Source organism: Puntigrus tetrazona, chromosome 23 (genome assembly GCF_018831695.1).
Source record: "Puntigrus tetrazona isolate hp1 chromosome 23, ASM1883169v1, whole genome shotgun sequence".
Taxonomy (NCBI): Eukaryota; Metazoa; Chordata; class Actinopteri; order Cypriniformes; family Cyprinidae; genus Puntigrus; species Puntigrus tetrazona.
In genome coordinates this window covers 2,245,446-2,269,696 of record NC_056721.1, presented here as the reverse complement: position 1 = coordinate 2,269,696, position 24,251 = coordinate 2,245,446, and the positions used below count along the sequence as shown (strand labels likewise).

At 41.6% G+C, this 24,251-nt stretch overlaps 1 protein-coding gene across 4 annotated transcripts; it reads left to right on the top strand.

Moving 5' to 3' along the window:
- Positions 1-789: 789 nt before the first annotated feature.
- Positions 790-23,957, top strand: cpeb2 (cytoplasmic polyadenylation element binding protein 2). Of its 4 annotated transcripts, XM_043224896.1 has the most exons (11): positions 790-1,875; positions 5,728-5,997; positions 10,286-10,376; positions 13,779-13,829; positions 17,109-17,132; positions 17,728-17,901; positions 18,720-18,809; positions 19,078-19,196; positions 19,358-19,472; positions 19,692-19,873; positions 20,160-23,957. In XM_043224896.1, the coding sequence occupies exons 1-11, from the start codon at positions 1,018-1,020 to the stop codon at positions 20,385-20,387; spliced, it is 2,202 nt and encodes a 733-aa protein (XP_043080831.1). In that variant the 5' UTR covers positions 790-1,017; the 3' UTR covers positions 20,388-23,957. The 4 variants fall into 4 exon arrangements, with proteins under 4 accessions (XP_043080831.1, XP_043080833.1, XP_043080832.1 ...); XM_043224898.1 differs by lacking the exon at positions 13,779-13,829; XM_043224897.1 differs by lacking the exon at positions 17,109-17,132.
- The last annotated feature ends 294 nt before the right edge of the window (positions 23,958-24,251 follow it).

Genomic DNA, 24,251 nt, shown 5'->3' with positions numbered 1-24,251 from the left:
TAATGTGTACTGAACAGTATGGTATAAATCAAACCGTATAAATACTACACTTAGTATACATTAAAGTATATTCGCACTACGTAGAATATACTATACTTACTGTGTACTGAATACTATGGTATAATCTAGACTGTATACTACATCACAGTGGATTTAATGCACTATATTAAGTATACACTACACACTATATTACATAATGAACGATTGCACACTATATAATACAATACTTTGAATATTCTACAGTATGTAGTATAATCTAGACTGTATACTACAGAGTACATTATATAGAATGCACTATATACTATACGTACTATACAATAAACAGCACTACGGAATACTTGAAAAACACAATGTAGTTCGTTGTATACTGCATACTATGGACTGCGCTACACACTTATATGCTCCACTGCCATGCGCTAGCATAATCCAGACGCTTTATCAGGCACCGAAGGTCTGCCGAGTAATATGATATGTGAATGGTCGTAATTCCGTGCGGTTACAGTACGCCGTTTATTACCGGTTTATTACAGCCGCGCATGATGCACGAGCGTAACCTCGGCAGATTATAAAGGCTAAAGGTGAAAAGGCTGGAAGACACCCGAACGAGCGTTTGACCGAGCAGCTGCCATATTTCCGACATGCCCTGCTCTGCTGCACCTCCTGAATAATGAATGAGCGACGCGCACATTGCGGCTCTCTATGCGGCTGTGAGGGAGGCGGGCGCTGTGACGCGGCGGTGACGCGCATGCAGGAGTTTTAATCCTCTGCCGCAGCAGCAGATCAGATCCGCCGGTAACGCGAGGAGGGGGATGCGCGGTCGGTCGGACGGCTAGAACGGCTAAAAAAAGCCGCAGACAATTAAATCCGCGAACAATATTTACAGCGCGTAAAAAGGCGACCGAAAGCTCCTCCTCTCTCGCTCCAAACAGGCTTAGGAAGTTACGGGACGCGGTGCCTCTCTTATTGTTCTTGAGCAGGCCTGGGGATAGGAGAGCTGCGCTGTTTTGACGCAGTTAAATGGGTGATTACGGGTTCGGTTTGTTGCAGACAGCGAACATCAGCAGCAGCTCCACTCGTTTCGGCGGAGGCGCATTCGCACCCTACCCCAGCGCGTCTCCGGTGCGCCCCGGCGGCTCGCCTCTGGTGTCCCCTCTTTTCCCGTCACATCAGCGCAACATGCAGGATGAGCCTGCGGGGCTGACAGCTTCCCAGTCCAACAGCGAGCAGAGCAGCGCCGCCGACAGCGACCTGAGCCGCTTCTCCGCTGTAGGTCACGCACAGACGGCCGGTGACCTTCAGCGCGACCGGAACGTACATCAGCAGACTGATCCGCCGCCGCCACCTCAGCAGCAGCAGCAGCCGTACTCCTCCTCCTCCTCCTCTTCTTCCTCCTCCTCCACGGGCCTGGACACCGATGCGCCATCGTCCAAGGTGAAGCCCCAGATGGAGTCCCCCAGCGCGCACCACATTAACAATGGCACCGGCGGCAATAACATGCTCGCGGCAGCCGCGTTCCCAGAGATGCAGAGCCCTGGCGGCGGCGGCGGCTCGGTTTCCCCCTCCCTGCCCGCTTTCGGGACGCCGTGGTCCGTGCAGACGAGCTCCCCGCCTCCGCCCGTCTCCAACGCCGCTAACGCAATAAACCCGATCCCCACCACCGAGCCTGACAACTTCTACCCCGGCATCCCCTCCTCTATCAACCCCGGCTTCTTCCAGAGCTTCTCGGCGAACCCGTGCCCGGTGCAGGGCTTCAGCAGCCCCTTCTCCCCGCAGATCAACGCGCCGCCGCAGAGCCGCCGGTCCCCGGTCAGCCCGCAGATCCCCCCGCAGCAGGGCGCCTTTCTGCAGCAGAGGAACAACTACAACCACCACCAGGTGAGAAAACCCGGCCAATCAAGCGCAACGCGTTAAGAAGACAACCGCGTTTATTAAAGGCCTTTGTAGAATTCCAAAAACGACGGCGGCTGTCATTGTGACGCAATCGCGGCCTCGAAGCGGCTTCTGTTGCGTCATAATGCAGCGCTCAATGAAGCCATTGTGACGTCTGTGAGGCGCATACAAATGCGGCCTGTCAGTGCGTCACGACAAGCCAGCATTACTAGCTTACTGCGTACTACGCAGGACGCACCGCTCAGCAGGATTTTAAAATATGCTTGAAATATGTGAACAAAACCATAAGGGCCATTGTTTTGAATGTGAGATTTGTAGGTCGTTTGAAGCTGAATAATAAGCTTTCCACCGATTTGTTAGGACAGGACAGTATTATGCTTTTATTTGAAAATATGGAATCCGAGGGTGCGAATAAATCAAGATATTGTTATAAGTTCTAAGCAATGCATATCACTGATCAAAAATGAAGCTTTTATATATTTACGATATTGCTTGATAACCTAATGGGTTTCGGCTTAAAAGAAAAATTCTGACCCATACTTTTGCATATTCACGCGTTCCAAAAACACGGTAACAGTTACAGTGATATTTTCTGTTATTTTACCGTGTTTCGGATCAAACGCAGCAAGACCTGTCCTCCAAAAAAAAAAGCAGTGCTTATTATTAGCAAATGTTAAAAACCGTAGCATCACGCTAGTGTGAGGCATTGCGAATGGCTGCTGTCGTCTCGCAATATTTGCGCCTTTTAATGCAATTCGGTGTCGTGTCATATAACTTGTGGTAGTCAGTGAGTCGAGAAAGGGACGTCACGGTGGAAATGCAAGGTCAGGTGAAGTTCAGGGCATTGTGGGATACGGTACTATGAACGGCGCGCTATGGTTTTTGTGCAAATGTAGAAATTAGCAGCACGTTTACAAAATACAACGGCCGTTTTTTCCGGGCGCATCAAGCACGAGCTGCGGTAATATTGTTCAAGGGCTTCACGTGACGTTCCAGGGATGTCTTGACCTCTGGGGCATTCAGTGAAACCTCCTATTGAGAGCTCAGAGGCCGGAGATGTCAACACCCGGCTAAACTGCGGCAGTTTTAGAAAAAGCGGTTATTACCGTAATCTGCAGTTAGCGCGAGCGTTCCACTTATAGGGGGCCATTTTGGTGAATGTTAGCATTTTTTTTGACAATATATTTGCATGCATGGGAGCGTTTGCTGCATCGTTACTGAATCTACGTTAGCACGTTTTTTTAGCACACACACACACACACACACACACTTTGCTACAGAAATGAATCGGTGTAGCATCGGTTCCCCACAGAAAAAATGTTCTAGATGCGATTCATTCGCGTCGTCGCAGATATCTGGTGCTGGTGAAGCGTGGCAGGCCTCGGTGTCTGTGTGCGTCTGCTCTTGTGGGGGGTGGGGTAGAGGTGGAGGGGGGACGGTCACATGACTTTAGGAGTGGCCCTATGTGTCACAGTGATATCTGTACATGTGAAGTCATGCTGGCGGAACAGCTGTTAAGAGTGAATGTCCGTTAGCGTGATATTAGGGCTACGCTGGAGACACCCTTTATTCAGGAGTCCAGAATCGTGTGTGTGTGTGTGTGCAAGGATGCATTAAACTTGTCAAACGTAACAGCAAACTATACAAAGCAGCACAGCTGTTTTCAACACTGATGATAATCAGAAATAATCACAAATCAGAATATTAACATGATTTCTGAAGGATTGTGTGACACTAAAGATTGCAGCCATAAATTCAGCTTTTATCACAGCGATCAATAACATTTAAATATATATTCGGATAGTAAATGGTTGCTTAAAATGTTAACAATATTAGGCAATATTACTATTTTTCCCTAATATGTAAAGACTTATTTAGTTAATAGTTTTGTATTAAATACCACTCTGGTACCATTTCTTTGATATTTAAATACTCAAGAAAAATCGTAGTTTAAAGGTACTTAAAAGAATGAATTGTAATCCTAACCATCCAGTAGCATAAACACCCCAAAGTTTATTTTTTGCTTATCTATAACACAAGTTTCCAACATATTGATCTGATTCTTCTGACTTTATAAGCCATAGATAAAGTCGCGGTTGAATAGCCAATGAACAGCTGTGAATGCATATGAATAATAACCTACAGTTGCATCTGTAAACTGAGAAACACTGGCCGGAATCGAATTTTTGAATCCAGCGTTAGCCCCTTTCACACAGTAATCCCAGTAAATTGCTGTAAAATTACCGGTAAATTAAAAAACAAGATGCATACAAAAGGAACAACGCTCCAACGTCTTTTTGCCGGTAAAGCACCGCTCTCACGTCGCTTTCAAATTACTGGTAAATTCAGTATTAACCAGAAATGACCTCTAAACGACTACGCCTCCCGGTGTTGTGTTTGTAAACACGAAGAGGCATATGCGGTCTACACCTAGGTACTGCCGATGTTTTCATTTTTGTGTCAAACGCACACATCCATGCGGCTGATTCTGGCCCTCAAACCGAAGTACACAGTAATGCGTCATCTGTGTCAGAACTTTGAGTTTCAGCGGCTCTGGATCGGTTAGCGCTTTCTGAACTCGTACGTGCCCAAAGCGGTAATCTTCCGCCTGCGTTCACGCTCAGCAACTTATTAGTAATGCTACGACATCTCATAGCAGTAAGTCGCCGGAATGAGTTTACCAGTATCTTCACACACGACGTCTTTACGGCAATTTACCGGTAAGTTACCGGTAAGTCTGTACGTGCGAAAGAGTTTAGCGATAATTTATATATCCTTCTCTGCCATTGAGAATAAAATGGCTACTGAAAGTTGCGGTTTGTGGAGTAGTTCAGGACTGTTTCTTATGTTCGAGCAATGACTCTACTGGTTCGTGCACGTCTACCATTACGTCACATATACATCAAACCAGCAGCAGGTTTACTTCTTGCTGCACAGTACACCATCCTTCCAGTGTCTAGACGCCATCAACGGCAATTATCTCTCACTATCCCTTAAACACTCAACCAGATTGTATGTGCACGCAGCCTCACACCCACACACACACACACACACACACACACACACGCACACACTCGGGCCATTACCCAATTACACACAAAGACATTACGGAGATGGGTGGGACACTTATTCGGGGAGAGTTGTGCACACAATGCAGTGACAACACATGCTGATAATCAAAATGTGTTTGCCTGCTTGTCACTGGTCGGTGCGCATTTGTGTGTGTTTTTGGCTTATGTTCTGGGATAAAGAGAGTGTGTGTTGTTCCCACCGTGTTCAAGAGATGTGCAGCGTTAGATGCAAAGCTTTAAATCTTCTTACTTGCGCAGCAAGGCAAAGCCTGGCCATGCAAGAAAAACACACGGGCGATTACACCAGTCACTCTCATTCAGATGCCCACACACAGGTTATATTTGTAGCTTTTAGTTCCTGTTAACGTTGAGGTCATTTTGTGTGTCCCTAATAGTTGAGTAAATTAATGTTAAATAATTAATGTTACAAACTGTACTTTGCAAAAGTGTACTTAAGTGTCCTTAAATATATACGTGCATGTGTGTGTGTGTGTGTGTTTAATCATCTGAAGGTTTTTGTCCTATAAAATGCTCTTTCTCCAATGCCACTATCACCTGAGTACTGTAAACAGTTTATTCCTTCATGAATCGAAATGCTGTAGAAATGTGAGTTTGTCAAGAGATTTCCCCAATCAGCTGGACAGCAGCTGTACAGGCCTGACTAAAAATAGATCGCCGAGCGCTTTCCCAAGATGGCCGCCGAGTGAGCCGTTGAATCTAGCGTACTTGCGTTCGGTTAGTAACCGTGCTTTCTGTCTGTCTGCAGCCCATGATGAAGCAGTCGCCGTGGGGCAGCCATCAGGGCAGCGGCTGGACCTCTGGAGGGGTCTCCTGGGGCAGAGACCACCGGCGCGGGGGAGGCATGGGTGTGCCCGGCTCGGTCAATCAGATCTCTCCCATGAAGAAACCCTTCTCCAGTAACGTCATCGCTCCGCCCAAGTTCCCCCGCTCCGCCGGCTCCATGGGACCCAAATCCTGGATCGAAGAGAATATGTTCCGGACCGACAACAACAGCAACACTCTTCTGCCGCTGCAGGTATGTATGCGTCAGTGTGCATCGGTACGCCCTACGTTTAGCTGTTGACCGTTCAGGACCTTCTACGGGATCTGAAGACAGCGGTGACTCGCAGTGAGGTCATCAAGGGTTTTGCTGGTTTCGTCCTGAAGAAACCTGTCCTCTCCCGTCATTATTGTTCGGCTCGGGCGGTTTCTCACAGCCTGAACTCAGTTCTGGACAAAAATAAGCCACGCAGCAGAGCACTGCTATCGTCGCTGTTTGTTTAGTCTAGGCTTAGAGAAATTGGCCCGTCTAGTGTCAGTGAGCTTTTGGAAAAATCAATTCAATCTGCTTCATTTCCCGTTTGCAGTTAGACGTGCCATCTCATGCTCGCATGGCCATCAACTTGTGTTTATTGATTTTCTCCTGGCATTGGGACTGGGAGGTGAATATTCTCACAGATGTGGTTTTAGTAAATATAAAAATGTATATATACAGTAGCGTTCAAAAATTTGGGGTAGGATCAATTTGCTTGTCTTTTTATTTTTGCTTATATTTGGCATTAAATTGATCAAAAGCAACGACATTCATGGTACAAAAAAGTTTCTGACAAATGCTGTTTTATTGAACTTTCATCAATCTTTCGTTCTATCAACTTTAATCAAATATTGCTAATGTATTATGAAAGGCATAATATTACAGTTTTCTCAAAAATATGAATCAGCACAATTGTTTTCAACACGGATTGTAATTAGAAATGTTCTCATGATAATAAGTTCTTATTATAATAAAGACTGGAGTAACGATGTTGGAAATGTAAAATACATTAGAAAACAACTATTTTAAATTCTAATGATACTTAACAATATTACCGTTTTAATTAGTTTTTGATCAAATAAATGCAGCCTTGCTAAACAAAATATACTTCTTTCAAAAACATGACTATGTTCGCAACTGCAAGATTTGAATGTAGATATTATATGGAAGCTAATAATAATTTCCACCACTTAACACACCAGTGATGGTGTCAGTCCTTTCATTTCTTCTGAAACCGATTATTTAAATCTACAGTTAGAGTCATTTTTGCTGCTAAAATGTAAACGTAAAAAGCCAAGAAGCACAAATAAAAAGATGTGAGCGCAAGGTGATCAGTACTTGATATTCGCTATGTTTTATGTCACCAAAATAAATTGCAAATATAGTAAATGTTCAGTACATTGTCCAGCCCTGCTTGAAACTTGAAGTATTTGAGATCATCGGAAGGTTTCTCACTTCCAAGCTGAAAGTGAGAAACTGTGAAGGGTGTGAGAGGCTGACAGAGAAAAGGAGGTGAGAGCAACAAATTTCTGTCATGTCGCCCCATTGTTTAGATGGAATGAAACAGCAGGTCATTTACATGTGAATCACTGAAGTGTACGAGGAAACTCCCCGCCTGTGACACCTGTAGCTGAGTGCTCATCCTCTTACTTTAGCTTTAAACCTTCACTGATAATGTTAACCAAGTTCGTATCAACATGCAATCATATGTACTTCAGCCATCCTTATCCTCAACTTATTCAGGCCCTAAATATCGTCGCATGTGTTGTTTTGCCGCATTTAAAGTTTCTGTCTTCAAGAGCTGTGATACTGGTATAATCTAATGACTCAGGATTCATTGGTCATTTGTGCTTAATAATTTCAGAGCAGATGAGTGCTCGACACGTCACAGATAATTCCTTTAATGCCAAGCCTAGCAGAGCACAAATGAGGAACCCGAGATGCATGCGATCTGGCCTTCATCACCTTCTTTTCTCCTCTGTCAGGAAACAGGTCCGACTCTACTAGTATCTACGGTATTGTTCATTTCCAGTTCGTTTGGCATTCCTGGCATTCCACAGCCTCTCCTCTCTCCTCCTGCGCTCTTCTTCCTTCTCCGCGATCCAAAAGACTCAAAAGAGGCAGGAGGAAAGGATAGAGATGCAATGTCATTGCGAGGAGTTCGTTTGAGTTCATGTTTTCGAAGTTTGAAAATTCGTACGTCGGCGACAGAGCTGTAGTCGAGCTGAATCGACACCAAGAACAGAGTTCAAGTCCATGAAAGAGTCCAAAACCGTTTTCTCTATATAGCTATAATCTCAACCCGGTCTTATGAAAAGATGTACCTCTGCGCATTTATTGCGCAACACTGTTTTTACGTACCTTACTGCACGTTTCGCCACAGTTTCAAAGAGAAATATCCACTGAGTGACGCTTAAACCCAGGTTTGATACGCGAACCCTTGCACATTACGTCGATATAGGTTTGTCCCGCGGCGGTTCAGAATCGAAATACCCAGCTGGTTTTGACCGCAAGACATGTAAACGGAGGCACGAGAAAAGGCAAGAGACGTCTTGTTCATAAACGCTTCGAATTTGTTATTGAACGGTAGCTTGGGACCCAAATCTGGGGTCATGGGTCTCAGGCCTCGTGTTCTTCGCTGGAGAACTGAGCTGCTTTTCAGACACTATTTCTGGCGATGTTGCTAAAACTATATTTAGCTCCGCAGCCTCGCGCTGTCTGTAAGCTCGGCCGTGAGGGCCCGCGAATAGGACTGGATGCTGAAAGAGGCACAGCAATGATATAAGCCCTCGCTTTTTAAAAGCTGCTCTACCTGTGGGAGGCAGATGGCTGTGACAGGGCCAATTGGAAGCAGCTGCGCGTGAAGCGGTCAACGCTGTGCACTTTCCAAACCACGTCCATCGTAAATATACGCTAATATGTCAGCCAGCGTATCCACAGCATATATTTTATAGCCTTTATATGATACGGAGAACAAACTATAGAATTAAACATTTCATAGCCATTTTATACTAACTTTTTATCTTTCCTTATAGATGGATAGCGGCCACGTATGAATTTAGTTTAGTTAATACGTGGTGGATGCCATAGATTAACAATGTAAGGCTCCTGAAAGAACCTTTCAGTCAACATTTCCTAAGAGAACTACAAGTTATCAAGAACAAAGTGCACACCATTCGTGACTATTACAATATTAGGACTATATTAAAGACAATTGTCTGCAGAGCATTGAACACTACATAGTGTAGTGTATTTTAGAGTGAAAAACGTAGCTAATAAGACAGGACTCGATTTTATCACTCATGATTTGATGGCAATTTGTAGGGCTTTTAATAGTATATTACTAGTTAATAGAACTGTATGCATCTCACATGGTCTTGGTCACATTATACTGTAAAGACATGAAGGTTGTTGGAGAATTCAAACATTTAGACTACTATGCATTGCAGAACATTTGGATTTGGTAAGGAAATAGTCGAAGAGGGATTTTAGTTTCTGTAATACTAAAAATTCTTTTTACATACTTTTTACAATTTTCGATTTGTATTTTCGCATGCCTGAATATAATGCTTTTTAGAATAAGTGTATAACAATTAATTGTTGAAGTTTAGTTTATAAAGATATATTAAAGGCACTTTAACTTTAACAGCGCTCTCTTTAAGTACACTTAAGCAACCTTTTATTTTATTAATATTACTTGTAACTACACTAGTAAGTGCACATTCAATACTAACTCCATCGCTTTTTCAGAAGTGTGTGACGTGTGTTTAGCCTGAAGCCACGTGTGGTCTTAGTGTTCTGTGTGTTTGTGTGAGTGTGTGTATAATGACATGGGTACTACAATGTAAATACGGTTTATGAGGACACTTCCTTTGTCCCCTTAAAACAAAAGGCTTAAAAAACATACTAAACATTGTTTTATGGAATTGAAAAAATGTCGGTAGTTTCCTGTAAGGGGTAGGTATAAGTGTAGGACAATAACACATACAGTATAAAACCATTACGCCTATTGGTCCTCTTAAACCACAAAAACCAAATGTGTGTGTGTGTGTGTGATATGCACACACAGGTCTATGAGGGCCGGGCGGCGGAGAGCTCTGTTTATGTTCACATTCCTTCTTGGTCTCAGTGCGGTAATGACACAGATATCTGTGGCATGTTGTCAGGCAGGTGTTGTTACCGGGAGATGGGACACGCTTTAAACGTCTGCAGAAGGGAAGAGGGATATTCTGGTAACGCAACTGAATAACAACAACGAGCGACACACACGCGAACCTCTCACACACACACTAGTTTGGCTGAACGTTCGGTCCAAAGCGCACTAAACCGTACAAAGCAGGTTAATTCCACTCGTGACAGCTCTACAAACAACATTCCAGCGGCGTTCAGTATTCGCCGGCACACAGAAAACACTCCATTCCATGCATTCAAGTGTGCTCCTGACCGCACGCAATCCCATAATTCCTAAACGGACTACATGTGTGTACTGACACGTTCCTCTCTTCCTCAGGACCGGTCCAGGATGTACGACAGCTTGAACATGCACTCGCTGGAGAGCTCCCTGATTGACATCATGAGAGCGGAGCAGGACCCTCTGAAGGGTAAGAGCCGTTTCCTGCTCGTCACCAGAGCCTCTTCTTTTGGAGACAAGTCGAGGACAGGCTTCACTGTATATGGCTCATATGAGGTCTGTCTTCATCCCTGTCAGAGAAGATCTGGCATTTTAACTCATGGATTAATTGAAAGAAAATTTGAAATGTTTTTGACGATTATGTTGAGCTTCGCAATGAGACACTGCTTTCTTAAAATCAAGAAGTCAGGGTATAAAATAGATCATTCATGCTCTAAAATCCGATCGGGTGACGTTTACAGAGGTTGTAAAACACTTACACGCACAACACGAACGTACGCAAACATGTCGCGTCCTTCTCACTTTTTTTCCCCTACTTATGCAATATTCGACAAATTATGACTCCAACATATTCAACAGATTATGCAATTATGTTTAAACAATCAGGATTGAGCTGAAAAATTACATTACATAATTCTGTTTAATGTGTTCGGACACACAGTTGCATTTTAATTGCAAGTCCATTTAAAACGTGTTACATTTTAAATTAATATTCATTTCATATTTACTTCAGTTGTCTTTGAAATATGTTTAAAATGCTTCTGAATGTACGACGTGTCATATATTTGTGAACACACATTTGTAATGATCCGGTGGCAATTTAACAGATGTAAAATATTTAGTATATAAGAAAAAATTGAATTCTATAACAAATGACTTTACACGTTTACACTTTACGCGTGCTTTAGTACGCAAGTCTTCTTTGAAGCACAACAAAAGACAACTAAAACAATCGTGTAATGTTAAAATGTGTGTAAAAAAAAAAAACAGCCGTGAAAGTGACTCTCTTTATGTAGTTTCACCTTTCCTTTCATGAATAAATTAAACTATATTACACTGGGCCTACTTTTATAAAATGCACTTTCAGTACGATTTTTTCACAAGGGATGCTAGGCCTCTCTAAAACGACTTTTCTTTTACGGATGCCCTCTCAGTTTTATTTAAAGCCGGGTATGGTTCGGTCTGGGTGAGGTGTGTGTGGCGCTGTGATCAGGGTGTGGCACTGCGCCACACACACACACACACACGCACACACACTCTCTCTCTCTCACCGGAGCTTCTCGCTCAGCCTGCTGGAGCAGATGGACCAGACACATGGGGAGGCACTCACTGCAGAGACCGAGAGAGGGAAGGGCGTGGGTACGGCTATATTTAGCACACCCTGTGACAGATAAAAGACAGGAGAATGATCGTGGGTCTCTACGGTTTACACAGGCCCTCCTTTAAAGTCAACACGAAACCTCATTTACGTTAATACTTGATTGATAACGCAGATGATTGATTCTGTCAATTGATACAAGCTGTTGCAATGAAATGCACACCAGTATATAATAGAAATGTTTCCAGATGCTCTGGAATGTGCCAATCTGTGACGTTAAATAATCGGCTGTTACTTTTAGATAGGGGAGTGAGGAGAAGGGGGTTACAAAACCACCAGCTTATGATCCAAATGTTTTATTAAGCTGGAATGCAGAGCTTTTTCAACGGCAGATGCTTAATGGAACAGATCACGGGAGATGTGCTGAGCCGACCACATTTCCGAGAAAGCTGTTTAATGAACGATGGTTCTGTTAATGGGTCGTCACGAGGGGATGCCAGCATCAGGGAATGCGCTGACTCTCGCTAAAGCGTTCAAAACAACGCAACGCTGTTGAAATATTAAACACTTGGCAGAGATATCGCGCCGCTTTACAGCATCGCGTCTTGTGATGTTGTGCCTAATCACAAAGCAGATGAAACGAAACAATAGTTTGATTCACTGCGGATAGACTGTGAAACATTGTAATGTCTCTAGGAGCATCCGCGTTTAATAATTGGACAACAGATGGTGTGTGTGTGTGTGTGTGTGTGTGTGTGTTAAGAGGACTTGGAAGAATTACAGCTGATTCTCTATGTACCTGGATGTTTTCTAAAAAACCTGTCAGACTAGATTATGGATAAATCTCAGGACAGCATGTCCAATGTTTCCACATCTGACCCCAGAAATCCTTTTCATTTTTAGATATGCGTTACAAAACAAGGATACATTTTAATTTTTAGATAAGTATTTTGTAAAATTTGCATTCAAATGTTTTCTTTCCTTTTATAAAATTTTTTTTTTTACTTAAGACAATTTGCAACTTGAAAGTATTTTAAAAAAAATCATAAATTTAAGAAAATTCCTCAGATTTATATTTACAGTATTTATAATATTTTTACAGATTTTTCCAGTTTATTTTTACTTTATTTTTACAGTCATTAGAGTATTAGTAGACTGTCTGCTCAATATCTTCTAACACAACATTTTGATGAGCCCTACATACTACATAATGACTATCAGAAACTCATATGTCAACTTAATAACTATTAAACGTACCCTAACAGTCAACACTGAGAGTTAGTAGACATGTAGCTGTGAATGAATGAGAATTAGATGTAGTTAAAAAGTTACTTATAGATAGTAGACTGTCTAAAGTGGACTGTTCAAATACAGTATAACCAACTTAATATGTAAGACACCTAGATAACTTTATCTGTGTGACAAATCAGCAGAATTTGCAACAACAACATGGAAAACATAACAGAAAACGGGACATTTTGCCATACTCTATACATGCGGGGGCCCCTCACTTTGTTTTAGGCCTTTGAAATGATCCTAACCATCCCCCATGTTACAGATCCCCTTGACAAACACACATTCAAAGTGAATTTTTCAGTGTCTTAAATAGTCATGTGTCCACCCGGTATGTGTCATGTGACAGAGCTTGAGATTCGATGCTCTGTGTTCGCGTGCGCCATGTGACCGGGGTCAAACTTAAGGGTGACCTAGTAACACAGCAAAGCTAGTTCCTCATTTCTAGAAACATTACTCACGACAGGAATGTCTCACAAGCCTCTTTGAAGTCTGAGCGATTCTGATTAGCTGTCAATGTGCTTATCGTTCGCTAGTTGGTCGTTGTGAAAGTGATTGCAATGATATTATTTCTCTGCGCTGTTTTCGTTGTAGTTGTGATGTTCTCAAATAACATTCTCAAATAATTAGAATGATTATTAAAACTATAGGCGTTGTTATTGTGAACTAGCCTTTAATGGCCAATTTGGAAGCTAGCGTCAAAATGCTACTCTTCGCATGAAGCACATGAGAGAACTAGCCAGTTGATTCTCTGTTGTTAGCATGTCGCTAATGTAACGATACACCGTTCGACACATAAAAACGCAACAGGAATAACAGAGGTTGTTAGCCGGTCTGTTTCTATGAGCTTGTTGCAGTGCAATCTGGGATATAGATGCTTATAAATTCTCCCTCCATCCGCAACTGTGTTGGTTTTGTGACGCTGGCATGTGGCTATATGTTTCATGCTGCTCTCTTTCTGTCTCCTTCTCTCACGTTCAGGCCGTGTGGGATGCCCCCACCCAGCCGCTGACGGCCTACTCATGCTCAATGGTAATTATGACAGCGAGTATTTTCTACAGTATTTTTTCTTCTGTCTGTAATACATTCCAAACGGACTGGAAATCTAGGTATTTTTGATGAAGATGGGCTGCCTGAAAGGTGAAAGTTGCTATTCACATTGATGTAGCATTTTAGCACGTTTAGACGTATGTTAGCAGTTAGCATCCAGGACCGCAAACAGCTTTACAGTAAAGCATTAAAGATATTGCTATATAATTGTTACTGAAATGCTGTTAAATCTTTACTTCTGCCTAGTCTCACCTTTGGACCTCAATGAATATTGTACACTTCATGTACCAATCTGTCTTTCTATAATGCTGCGTTCAGGCATGTTCTTCAGTTTAAAAGCTTTCATGCTCATCAGTCATGTTGCTGTGGTTTGGCTCACAGCCACTCAAATGTTATGTCTTAATTCAATTACGTTGATGTAATGCTTGTTGTCGTAATGTTATCTTAAATGTAATTTCCTGTTATTTTTGAATCCGAGTTACAAATGAACATTTCCTCAATGGGATTTCAACTATTTAGCATTTTCATTTGACGCACGGTGAGGTAATCCCGTCTGTCCAATCAGCTCGCTGCATCCAGACGGAGCGTCTGCCAGTAGGGCTCCGTCCATTTTTAGCCGGTCTTGCTCGTTGTGTTTGGCCGGGCTGATATTCGCTACGCTCGGTTTGGATCACCGTCTCTGAAGCTGGGCAGGATTGCGCTTTGCTCTTTTGTGATGACATATTTCAGTAACAGCTGTTGCTTTCTTTTTTTGGATAATTGGATCATCATAGATTATACTCTAAAAATAACTGTCGTTGTAGCCAAAAGGCTTCGCTTTGTTTGCTTTAATCATTGGTGTTTACTAAGTCGCGCATTACTACTGCTATTGCTCATATGTAGGGTTAGCGATCTGAACAAACCACTGAACAGATGTATCGCACTTGCATTTTATGTCTGGGGGACTTCTAATATAGGTAAATTGATGGATTGACTTCAGCCATATCTAGATTATATCTAGACATATTTAGACTATATTATTGGTTTTGAGGATATTATTTTGATAGCTACTGCTGATATCTCGGATAGCACATTAGTCCATATGAAGCAATACATATGATTACACTATTTAATTCAGAGGTCTGCTTCTGGAGGCCCAAACTGTGTCAAAATCACATGCTGTCTCGTGTGTTTGATAGTCCACTTTAGACATTCTGCTAACCATAAGTAACTTTGTAACTACATGTCAACTACTACTACATGTCAACTACATGGTTGCCGACTCTAAAGGTAGGTTTGGTGTTAGTAAAAAGTTGACATATACTTGCAAAGTTTCTGATGGTCAGTATGTAGGATGTTGTGAATCCATCAACATAAAGAATCACAGACAACAGACAGTCTACTAATACCATAATAACTGCTAGTTGACATGTTGCAAAGTTACATACTGCTAGTAGAATGTCTTAAATTGGACTACTGAAATAAAGTGTTACCTGTACTGCATATGCCATGTTGGTAATGTCATGTGATCTGCATCATTTCTCTGCCGTTCACAGATCTTCTCCCATGGCTTCATGGGATAGTGATTGTGAATCTCAGCAGACTTGGCATCTGTAAGGCTTCTTGGTGATGTCAAAATAAAAATCTTACTTACTAACCAAACAGAGAGACTTTCAATTATCAGCATTATCGGTACAGATGTTTTCAGTTATTACCATTGTTGATTGAAAATATTGATAAGTATGTTGCTAGGGTGTCTTAAATGGTTATTGGTATTTGCTACTAGTGGTCAATCAATAAATTATATTGGTTGGCCAATATAAAAAAAACTGACAACAATATTAGTATACTCACCTGGTCTGCGTTCAGCTCGTGTGACATAAGCTTCATCATCATGCACTGATGTCCATGTTAACCAAGGGTGTTCAGCACTGATCTTGGAAGGCCACTATCCTGCCCGTTTTATCTCCAACCCCTGTCAAACTCACCTGAGCATGCTAATCGGGTCTTAAGAATTACTAGAAACATCAGGAGAGGTATAGGACAAGCTGTAGGATGTTGACCCTCCTGGAGTGTGGTATACCTGAGTCTTCAAGCACCATGAACACCTGAGCATTGAGGCATGCATATAATTTCATGTTTTTGTGATTTTACACTTTAATTTTAATATCTCCCTTTATAGGAAAATTCAATGCAGACAAAAAAGTAGTGACAAAAGAAAGGCAATGGGACTGGGGCCAACCTGTCTTGGCAAAAGCGTTGTGAGCTAAGTTGATCTTAGAGACCTTTTAGTCATAATTCAGATTCTGCAGTCTACTCGGGCTTACAATGCGTTTGTGAAATGCAGGCCCGATCATGTGCGTATGCATCTCTGACAGCGCTGTTGAACTGGTTGTGGAGCTTGTTTGGGTCACATGGGCGAGAAGGACATGTGTTAGCATAGACGACATGAGTTATAAGAGCTTTGACTAATGTTGACCAGTTGATCATGTGATTATTAGGAGTGACATGTGAAGACGTTTCTGGAATATTGTGCTTTTAGCAACTATTTTCAATTCTTGTTTATTCACACTTTTTTTGAAAACAATCGTTCTTCTTACTAACTTCTGAAAAGACAGGTTTATGATGGATTTGATGCCGGTCTGTCTAGGGGAGGGTGGTATATCAGTTGTTTAAATGAAATGCCAAATGCCAGTTTATACACAGTTAATGAGAAACTTGAAAAAAAGCAATGTACTGCAGCTTTCCAGCGCGTCATAACCTTGCGTTTGGCTAAATTGGTAGCAAATTCATATGTTGTATTAGGTTTTATTTATACATTTCATACAACGTGCCCACATCACACTGAGGCTTAGAATTGGCATTTTAAGAATTTGTAGTGAAATCAGGTCAACCTAAATAGTTGAAACTCACACACACACACAAAAAAATAAAATGCTTGTTTCGGCAAGTACTGTGCAAAGCACATTGGATCTGTGCATTAGTGACCGTGTACTTATTGTTAATCGATCCAATTAGTCTATCAAAATTGGTATAAATTTTACTGGTATGTAAAATGCTGGCATTGTAAAAACTTTATTTAAACATAAATAAATAAATAAACCCTTATCACCATCTGCATGCTAGTGTCAAGTATATCAGGGAATGCTAGCGTCCAGATCATGATGACTAGCTGTAGTGAATATTTCATCAGCAATCTTTTTCCTTTATTTGAACAAACACGAAGTTGAGCTTTCAGTCGGTTGTTTCATAGTTTCCTGTATTGTTTTTGTTCACATGCAGCCAGGAGCTATGGGAGACGACGAGGTAAAATACACTGTTTGTTACGCTATCTGTGTTAGCATGGCATTGTTCTGTGTCTGTTTATGGCGTATATATATGAGTGTGTGTGTGTGTGTGTGCGGTACTCATCACTGAGTAATCGAGTAAACACGTCATTTGTGAACTCGTCATTGACCACTAGCAACAATTTGATGAGTTTATCGATGTAATGTATACTTGTGTTTTTGAGGCTTATACTGAATGAGAGCCGCAGTCCACTGACACAACCTGTTTTTCATACATGCATTGACATTGGTAGTATCTATCTCAGGTGGTCTGATCACAACTGGACAGCATTAAATACAAGAGTGTTCAGGGGTCAGATTGATCCGATCATTCAAACAGGTAGTTAGAAACAAAAGTGCTATGTTTAATGTCCTATTCCTCCCTAGAAGTGAATAACCACTTGTTAATATACAGAAATTCATTGCAGTAAAATAAGGGCCCTTGTTTTGAGACTTTTCTTTATAGTGGTGACCTGAGTTGCATTTGAGATGCATAAAGCTGATCAGATCACCCAGGATGGATGTTAATGCCAGGCAAAAACAAGCGTCCTCACCTGTCGTTCACTTTTTAACAGGACGTTCCTCCCTCTTCCCCATTGATGACGGACTTCTGGATGACGGCCATGGCAACCAGGGGGTCCCGGGGGTCCTGGGGTCTCCTCACTGTTACCCCCATCAGAACGGGGAGCGCATCGAGAGGTTCTCCCGCAAAGTGTTTGTGGGCGGCCTGCCTCCCGACATCGATGAAGGTTCGTTTGAGAGCGCGTTTTGAGAGAGAGCACGTATTCACCGATGAGTTTTCGAATTGTATGCCGCATACTCTGGAAGGATTTTCCGGACTATTTTGAAATACTAATTGCAAAATGCATTCTTAGTTGCATTTCCAAGTTGTCCACGCATAAAACTGTGAGATAATCTAAATGCAATTGCAAAACGATTTGCATTTTCGATTTCGCTTATATTGGTAAATATTGACGTATTGTGCATATCGCTGAGGGTCCTGCTTTTAGCGGGGGATTATGACTATTTGGGGTAAAAAAGATTATTTATATTAAGTAATATTATTACATATACTGAATATAATTACATATACTGTGTTATTGCACTTCATCTATATGCTGAAATCAGGAATGCATCTTGTTTGTACAACTCCTCTGTTTTTGTTAAGTCATATTATATTATATTGGGTTAGATTAGGTACCATATGTTGAACAGTAGCACGTTCCCAGCTACATGTAGTAACCATTTTATGAAAACGCTAATCTGAGTGAAAGTGGCTGGTTACTGATAACAGCACTGAGACACATAAAACCCCGCAGACAAAATGGCCGCCACTGATGAGAGATGCTGATTTACTGTCATTCAGAGGAGAATTTGAGGAAAAAATTTTCACATAAGTTAACTCTACCTTGCAGATATATCGAACGGGGTTTGCTTAGTGATCTGGGACACACTGGACTTACTAGCTTTTACGTTCTTAGCCTCTGATGTTAAGGTTAAAATCATTACGTATCTTTATGAAAAAGTCCCGGCTGCTCTGATCGTCATGATCTCATCTTTCCCACAGACGAAATCACAAGCAGTTTTCGGCGCTTCGGTCATCTGGTTGTTGACTGGCCACACAAAGCGGAGAGCAAATCTTACTTCCCCCCTAAAGGTACTTCTAGTATTACCACATTCATAGCAAATGCAGAAAGGGAGACCTGCATGCGCATACTGTGTAGACACTATTAGAGTTTTTTCACATTGTAGAACTATTAGAATTGTCTTTTCGTTGTTTTTATTAACTACATTTTGAGCCTACTGATTTTACCCAGTACTTACCCAGTGCCGCTGGTTCTTAAGATCTTTAGTTTTTATTCATTCGGTCAGCTTCTCCGAGCTGTCATGGTTACAGTGATTGACTCCTGCTGGCTTTTGTCAAGGTTACGCCTTCCTCCTGTTCCAAGAGGAGAGCTCAGTTCAAGCGCTGATCGAAGCTTGTCTGGAAGAGGACGGGAAACTCTACCTGTGTGTGTCCAGCCCCACCATCAAAGACAAGCCTGTGAGTCCACACACACACACATTTAATAAGTATGTTAGTCAATACATCAAAGTAAGTGTCTATTTTTAAAGGGCACCTAATGTGCACAATTCACATGCATATTTTTTGTGTTATCATGTACACTGTGTGTGATATGTGGGATGTATGTGTGGTTTTGTCAGGTCCAGATTCGACCGTGGAACCTGAGCGACAGTGATTTTGTGATGGACGGATCTCAGCCACTGGACCCTCGCAAAACCATCTTTGTAGGAGGAGTGCCACGTCCACTGAGAGCTGGTACGCCAGATTAATTACCGCATATGATGTAAACAATGGGAAAAAATACTTATTATCACAACAAAGAATCTAAAAATTATTTTCAAAGTACTTTCATGTGTGTGTAGTAATGCATTCTTGATCTTTGAATTAATTAATAGCATTTTAACTGATTTTCAAATCATCTTCTTCATATGTTTGAATGTATTAAATAGACTTTAACGGTATGTTCATCTGCAGTGGAGCTGGCAATGATCATGGACCGCTTGTATGGTGGAGTGTGTTATGCGGGTATTGACACTGATCCAGAGCTGAAGTACCCAAAGGGGCCGGGGCGTGTGGCCTTCTCCAATCAGCAGAGCTACATCGCTGCCATCAGCGCCCGATTCGTCCAGCTGCAGCATGGCGACATCGACAAACGGGTAAATAGACAGCACTTTTGTGTTTGTTAGAGACTAGTGAGATACAGAACAGCACACTACCATACTGCTTTGAATATATCACGAATATATACTTCACGATTAACTTACATTAGAGAAAAAAAATGAAGAGTAATCCTTTACTTTTTCAAGGGAATAGTAATTCAATTACTTAGCAACGCATTACGCCGGATACTGATCACGGTACTGCTGAAGTAGTTACATCAGCCGCCGTACTTTACCAAAATTGAAATCAAACAACCGCATTTCTCTTATTAATGTGCCACAGGTGGAGGTGAAGCCGTACGTGCTGGACGACCAGCTGTGTGACGAATGTCAGGGGGCACGCTGTGGCGGAAAGTTCGCCCCGTTCTTCTGCGCCAACGTCACCTGCCTGCAGTATTACTGCGAGTTCTGCTGGGCGAACATCCACTCCCGCGCCGGCCGCGAGTTTCACAAGCCGCTGGTCAAAGAGGGAGCCGACCGTCCCCGACAGATCCACTTCCGCTGGAACTGAAGACGGGAACTCGGAGAGAGCGCCGGGAACGGCAGCATGCAAGACGACGCAGGAACAACAAGTCTGCTGCGGGAAAAAAAAACGATGCTTAGTTTGGCCCCTGAACCCAAGCCGTCAGTATAGAGTACATAACCGTATACAGTATATAGAGAATATATATAACTATAAATATATAAATATATCTTTATCTTTTGTAGCAGCCAGAAACACTACAAGCCTCAGTTTATTTCACCAAACCACTTCTTTCTCCTCCCTCCCTGTGCATCTCAGGCTCGGAACAGAGTTTTTGTGGTACGTTCGTGTTTTTTAAAAAGGAGATTAAGAAAAAACAAGAGATTGATTTTTTGTAGTTTTTTCAAAATTATTTTTATATGTGAGATTTAAAAAGTAGAAACGAGAATGTTTTCGCTTGGGGGGTGGGGGCAGCCCGTCTGTTCTGTTCATTCGTTCTGTCCGTCGCGTGTCCGTCTGCTGCTAAACCCCCTACCCCCCCCAAACCCCTAGTGGGCAAAGTGCGCAATTGTCTCTGGAAAACCCTTGATGACGCAATCTCTGATGCCTGCCCTGGATCTCGAACCAAAGGTAGCAAAATGCGCGGCCTGGAAACGAGACGTTTGCCGCGGAATATACAAACAAAAAACAAAAAACAAAAAAAACGATAGTAAGAGTAATATTTCCCTCCCCTTAATGTTTCGCTCCAATGTGCTCTTAGCAGGAATAGGAATGATTCAATAACGAATTACTGAGACTTTCCATTTTCCACTGGCAAAAAAAAAAAAAAAGAAAAGACAATACCTCAGAATATTAATCTGGCTTGTTATTGCTCTACTCTTGCAATTTTAATCACAAGCTATAGAAGAAGCTTTGCTGCTATATAGGATATAACGAATAGATAGCGTCGGTGTTCTATGTAATGCCATTGTGACGTCACTGGCGATGTCATACACAGAAATGCAGTCCGTTCCCTCTCGCGCGGCATTGGCCGATCGTCGCCGCGGAAACACAGAATGTGAAAACGCGCGTGCATGTTTGTGGCTGTACATCATTTGCATGCAGTGTAAAGGTTACCAGCACATATAAGAAAGAGAAAAAAAAAACACAAACAAAACACGATGCATATTAACGATAAACAGAGGAATTTATGTAGCATGAGGCGAAAAAACGGTCAGACACTTAGATATATAAGATAATCAATACTAATAACGAAAGGAAAAAAAAAAAAATCGGTGTACAATTCTTCGTAAAAACCTTTGCATGCGTTGTTGTGATGATTCCTTTACGAACTTATTACGAGAGAAGTGACGTTAGTTTTTAGAGTAGTGAGTTCTGCCATTTTGTAACTTGATAATTAGTCAAGAGACGGTGTGCTGTCCTGTGGTTTTCGTGTTTCGTCTTCGTGCCGTGTGAGTCTAGTTATGAATTGAGGTTTCAGTTCTACGATCTAGAGAATCGTCTCTCGACATTTAACCTTTGCCCTTCCTGAACACCCCTAAATGCCACCCCTCATATCGCGATAGAGCGCAGGACTTTGATATGTGTAGTTCGTAGGAATTCGCGAAGGAATCGTACCCGTGGTCGTTGTCTGTGCATGGTGGGCGGAGCCTAGCACCGCGTTTCGTAGTTTAATCTCCGGACGAAATCTATCGGTAAGAACAGACCCAGAGAAAAGAGAGGAGAGAGGTGTCACGAAAGGAAGCCCGTCGCGAATATTTTTGTAGCAGTTGCGTTTTCGCTCGGATCGGTCTTATGGACAATCTCAACAGAAGCAATGGCGTCGCGACCAGTAGTTCGCTCTTTCTGTCTGTTCTGTCGTTCTGTTTGCACTCTGTATATTCTTGAGTTCCCGGGTTTTGGTGCCCTTGTCGCACTGCGGAGCCCGTGTACGTGATTTAACCCTTCAAGTGTCAACGGTGAGCCGAGTTTGCGTGTTTATTTATTGCGTATTTGTGTGTATTTATTTGTCGACGCGTTCCCAGACTCTCGAGGACACGTGATGCACTACCTTTCCGTTTTCTCTCCTCTCTTTTCTCTTCTCAGAGAACCAATCCCTCTTTTCCCGTCGTTTGGAGTCGAACGCAAAACGGTCTCTTTGATTTTGTATCACATCACCTTTTTTTTTTTTTTTTTGTATGCTGTTCGGTTGTGGAAGAATTGCGACCTTTTTTTTTAAGTCTATTGGATAATTTAAATATCTTTATTTTTTTGCATAGTAACTTATTTGATCGTGTAAGACGCCGGACCCAGATTCTATTTAAGCGATGGCGGCGATCTGCCGCGTACTCGGGAGTAGGTAGCGGAGGCGTTCCCGGGAGCTAAACAAGATGGCCGCTGCATCGTCATCGTCGTCTTTAAGTCTGTGACGAGCAGCGCGCTCTACTTTCCGTGTTCAACACTGTTGCTTCGTACGTGTATGTGTGGGTTTTCGTTGTCGTCGTGGTCGTTTTGCAAAAATCATATTTATTTGACTATTTTTGTAGACAGATAACTATTTGATTTAAATTGTATTTTTCTATTTCCTCTCTCACTTGATTTGCCCACGTATTTATGGTTACGTTCACACACACACACAGCGTCGCGCTGGAAGACGCAAAAGGCCGTTTCTTGAATCATCCGTGCAGCGTGTGTGAGCGAGTGTATGTATACGAATCTATTTATGTATTATTGCTTAGCACACATCGATTTGATTACTATTTAAGTTGGTCGTGTATTTAATTTGAAGGAAGGAAGCATTGAGGGTTCTACTATGTTCATGGAAAACACTTGAGACTCTCCCTGGTTAGATGGAGGGGTATCAGCCCTCCCCTCACTGATACTCAGAAACTTGAATATAACACATTTTGAAAGGCTTACTAACCTCGAATCTGTGTTGTGACGTGCAATACTGTTTCTAATGTTTGTATAAAAAAAGTGAGAATTGCAGTGTATACCTTTTTAATGCAGATTTATTTTTTTCATTGCATATTTTGCAAATTTCTGATTCACAGTGTCATTTTTTACTGTCAGAAAAGATGAAACCCCTTTTTTTCATTGCAACTATTTTTAAATCCAGATATCTTTGTACTGATGTAAATGATTGTAGTTATTTTGGATAGTGTTTTGCTAACAAAAGGAGAAACTTTTTCATGCATATTTCTATTTCTTTTTCGTTCGTTGGTTTGTTTTTTTGTTTCTCGTTTTGGTTTTTTTATTTTACTCTAATAGTAGCAAAATATTTGGGATAATTTTTCATATTATATGTCATTAATATTATTTTGTATTTTTATGTGGAAAGATATGAATATATAATTTTATGATGCTAACTGCTAAAATATTATTTCAATTTGAATTATTTTTAAAGCTAAAATCTTTGTAATATTGTTAATGTTCTAGTTTCTAAATCAAGTTTGTGTATAGATTCACACAAGTGGTTTATGAAGTGTTCAGACTGTAATTATTACTGAATGGCTCTTTGATATGCAAACTGAATATCATGTTGTTCCTTATTTTGATTTGTTTTGTATTTAAATGGGGTGTTGATTACAATCTTTTTCTTTCATTTCCTGAATAAAGACCCATTCTGTTCAGACACAAGCCCCGTCTCGGCTGTATTCTTTTGTACAAAGTATCTGGAGTTTTTTTATTTTTCTACTAATATCGTTTAATACATGGGTCTTCAAGCTCCCCCTGGAGGATGTAATGATCAAAAATGATCCAAAACAAAATTCAATCATAAGGATGTTTATATTATCGATCTCCTACAAGGAACGTAACAATAGTTTATTGATATTAGAACTTTATTGCACATATGAAAGGTGTGTGTATATATATATATACACAAGATAAAGTCATTCAAATGTAACATGAGATGTTTCAGAAGTTGCTGAA

Coding starts and splice junctions, on each gene's coding strand:
- cpeb2 (XM_043224896.1), top strand. CDS start 1,018: ATGGGTGATTACGGGTTCGGTTTGTTGCAGACAGCGAACATCAGCAGC. Junction 10,377..13,778: donor GGAGCAGGACCCTCTGAAGG/GTAAGAGCCGTT, acceptor TCTCACGTTCAG/GCCGTGTGGGATGCCCCCAC. Junction 17,902..18,719: donor GCCTCCCGACATCGATGAAG/GTTCGTTTGAGA, acceptor TCTTTCCCACAG/ACGAAATCACAAGCAGTTTT.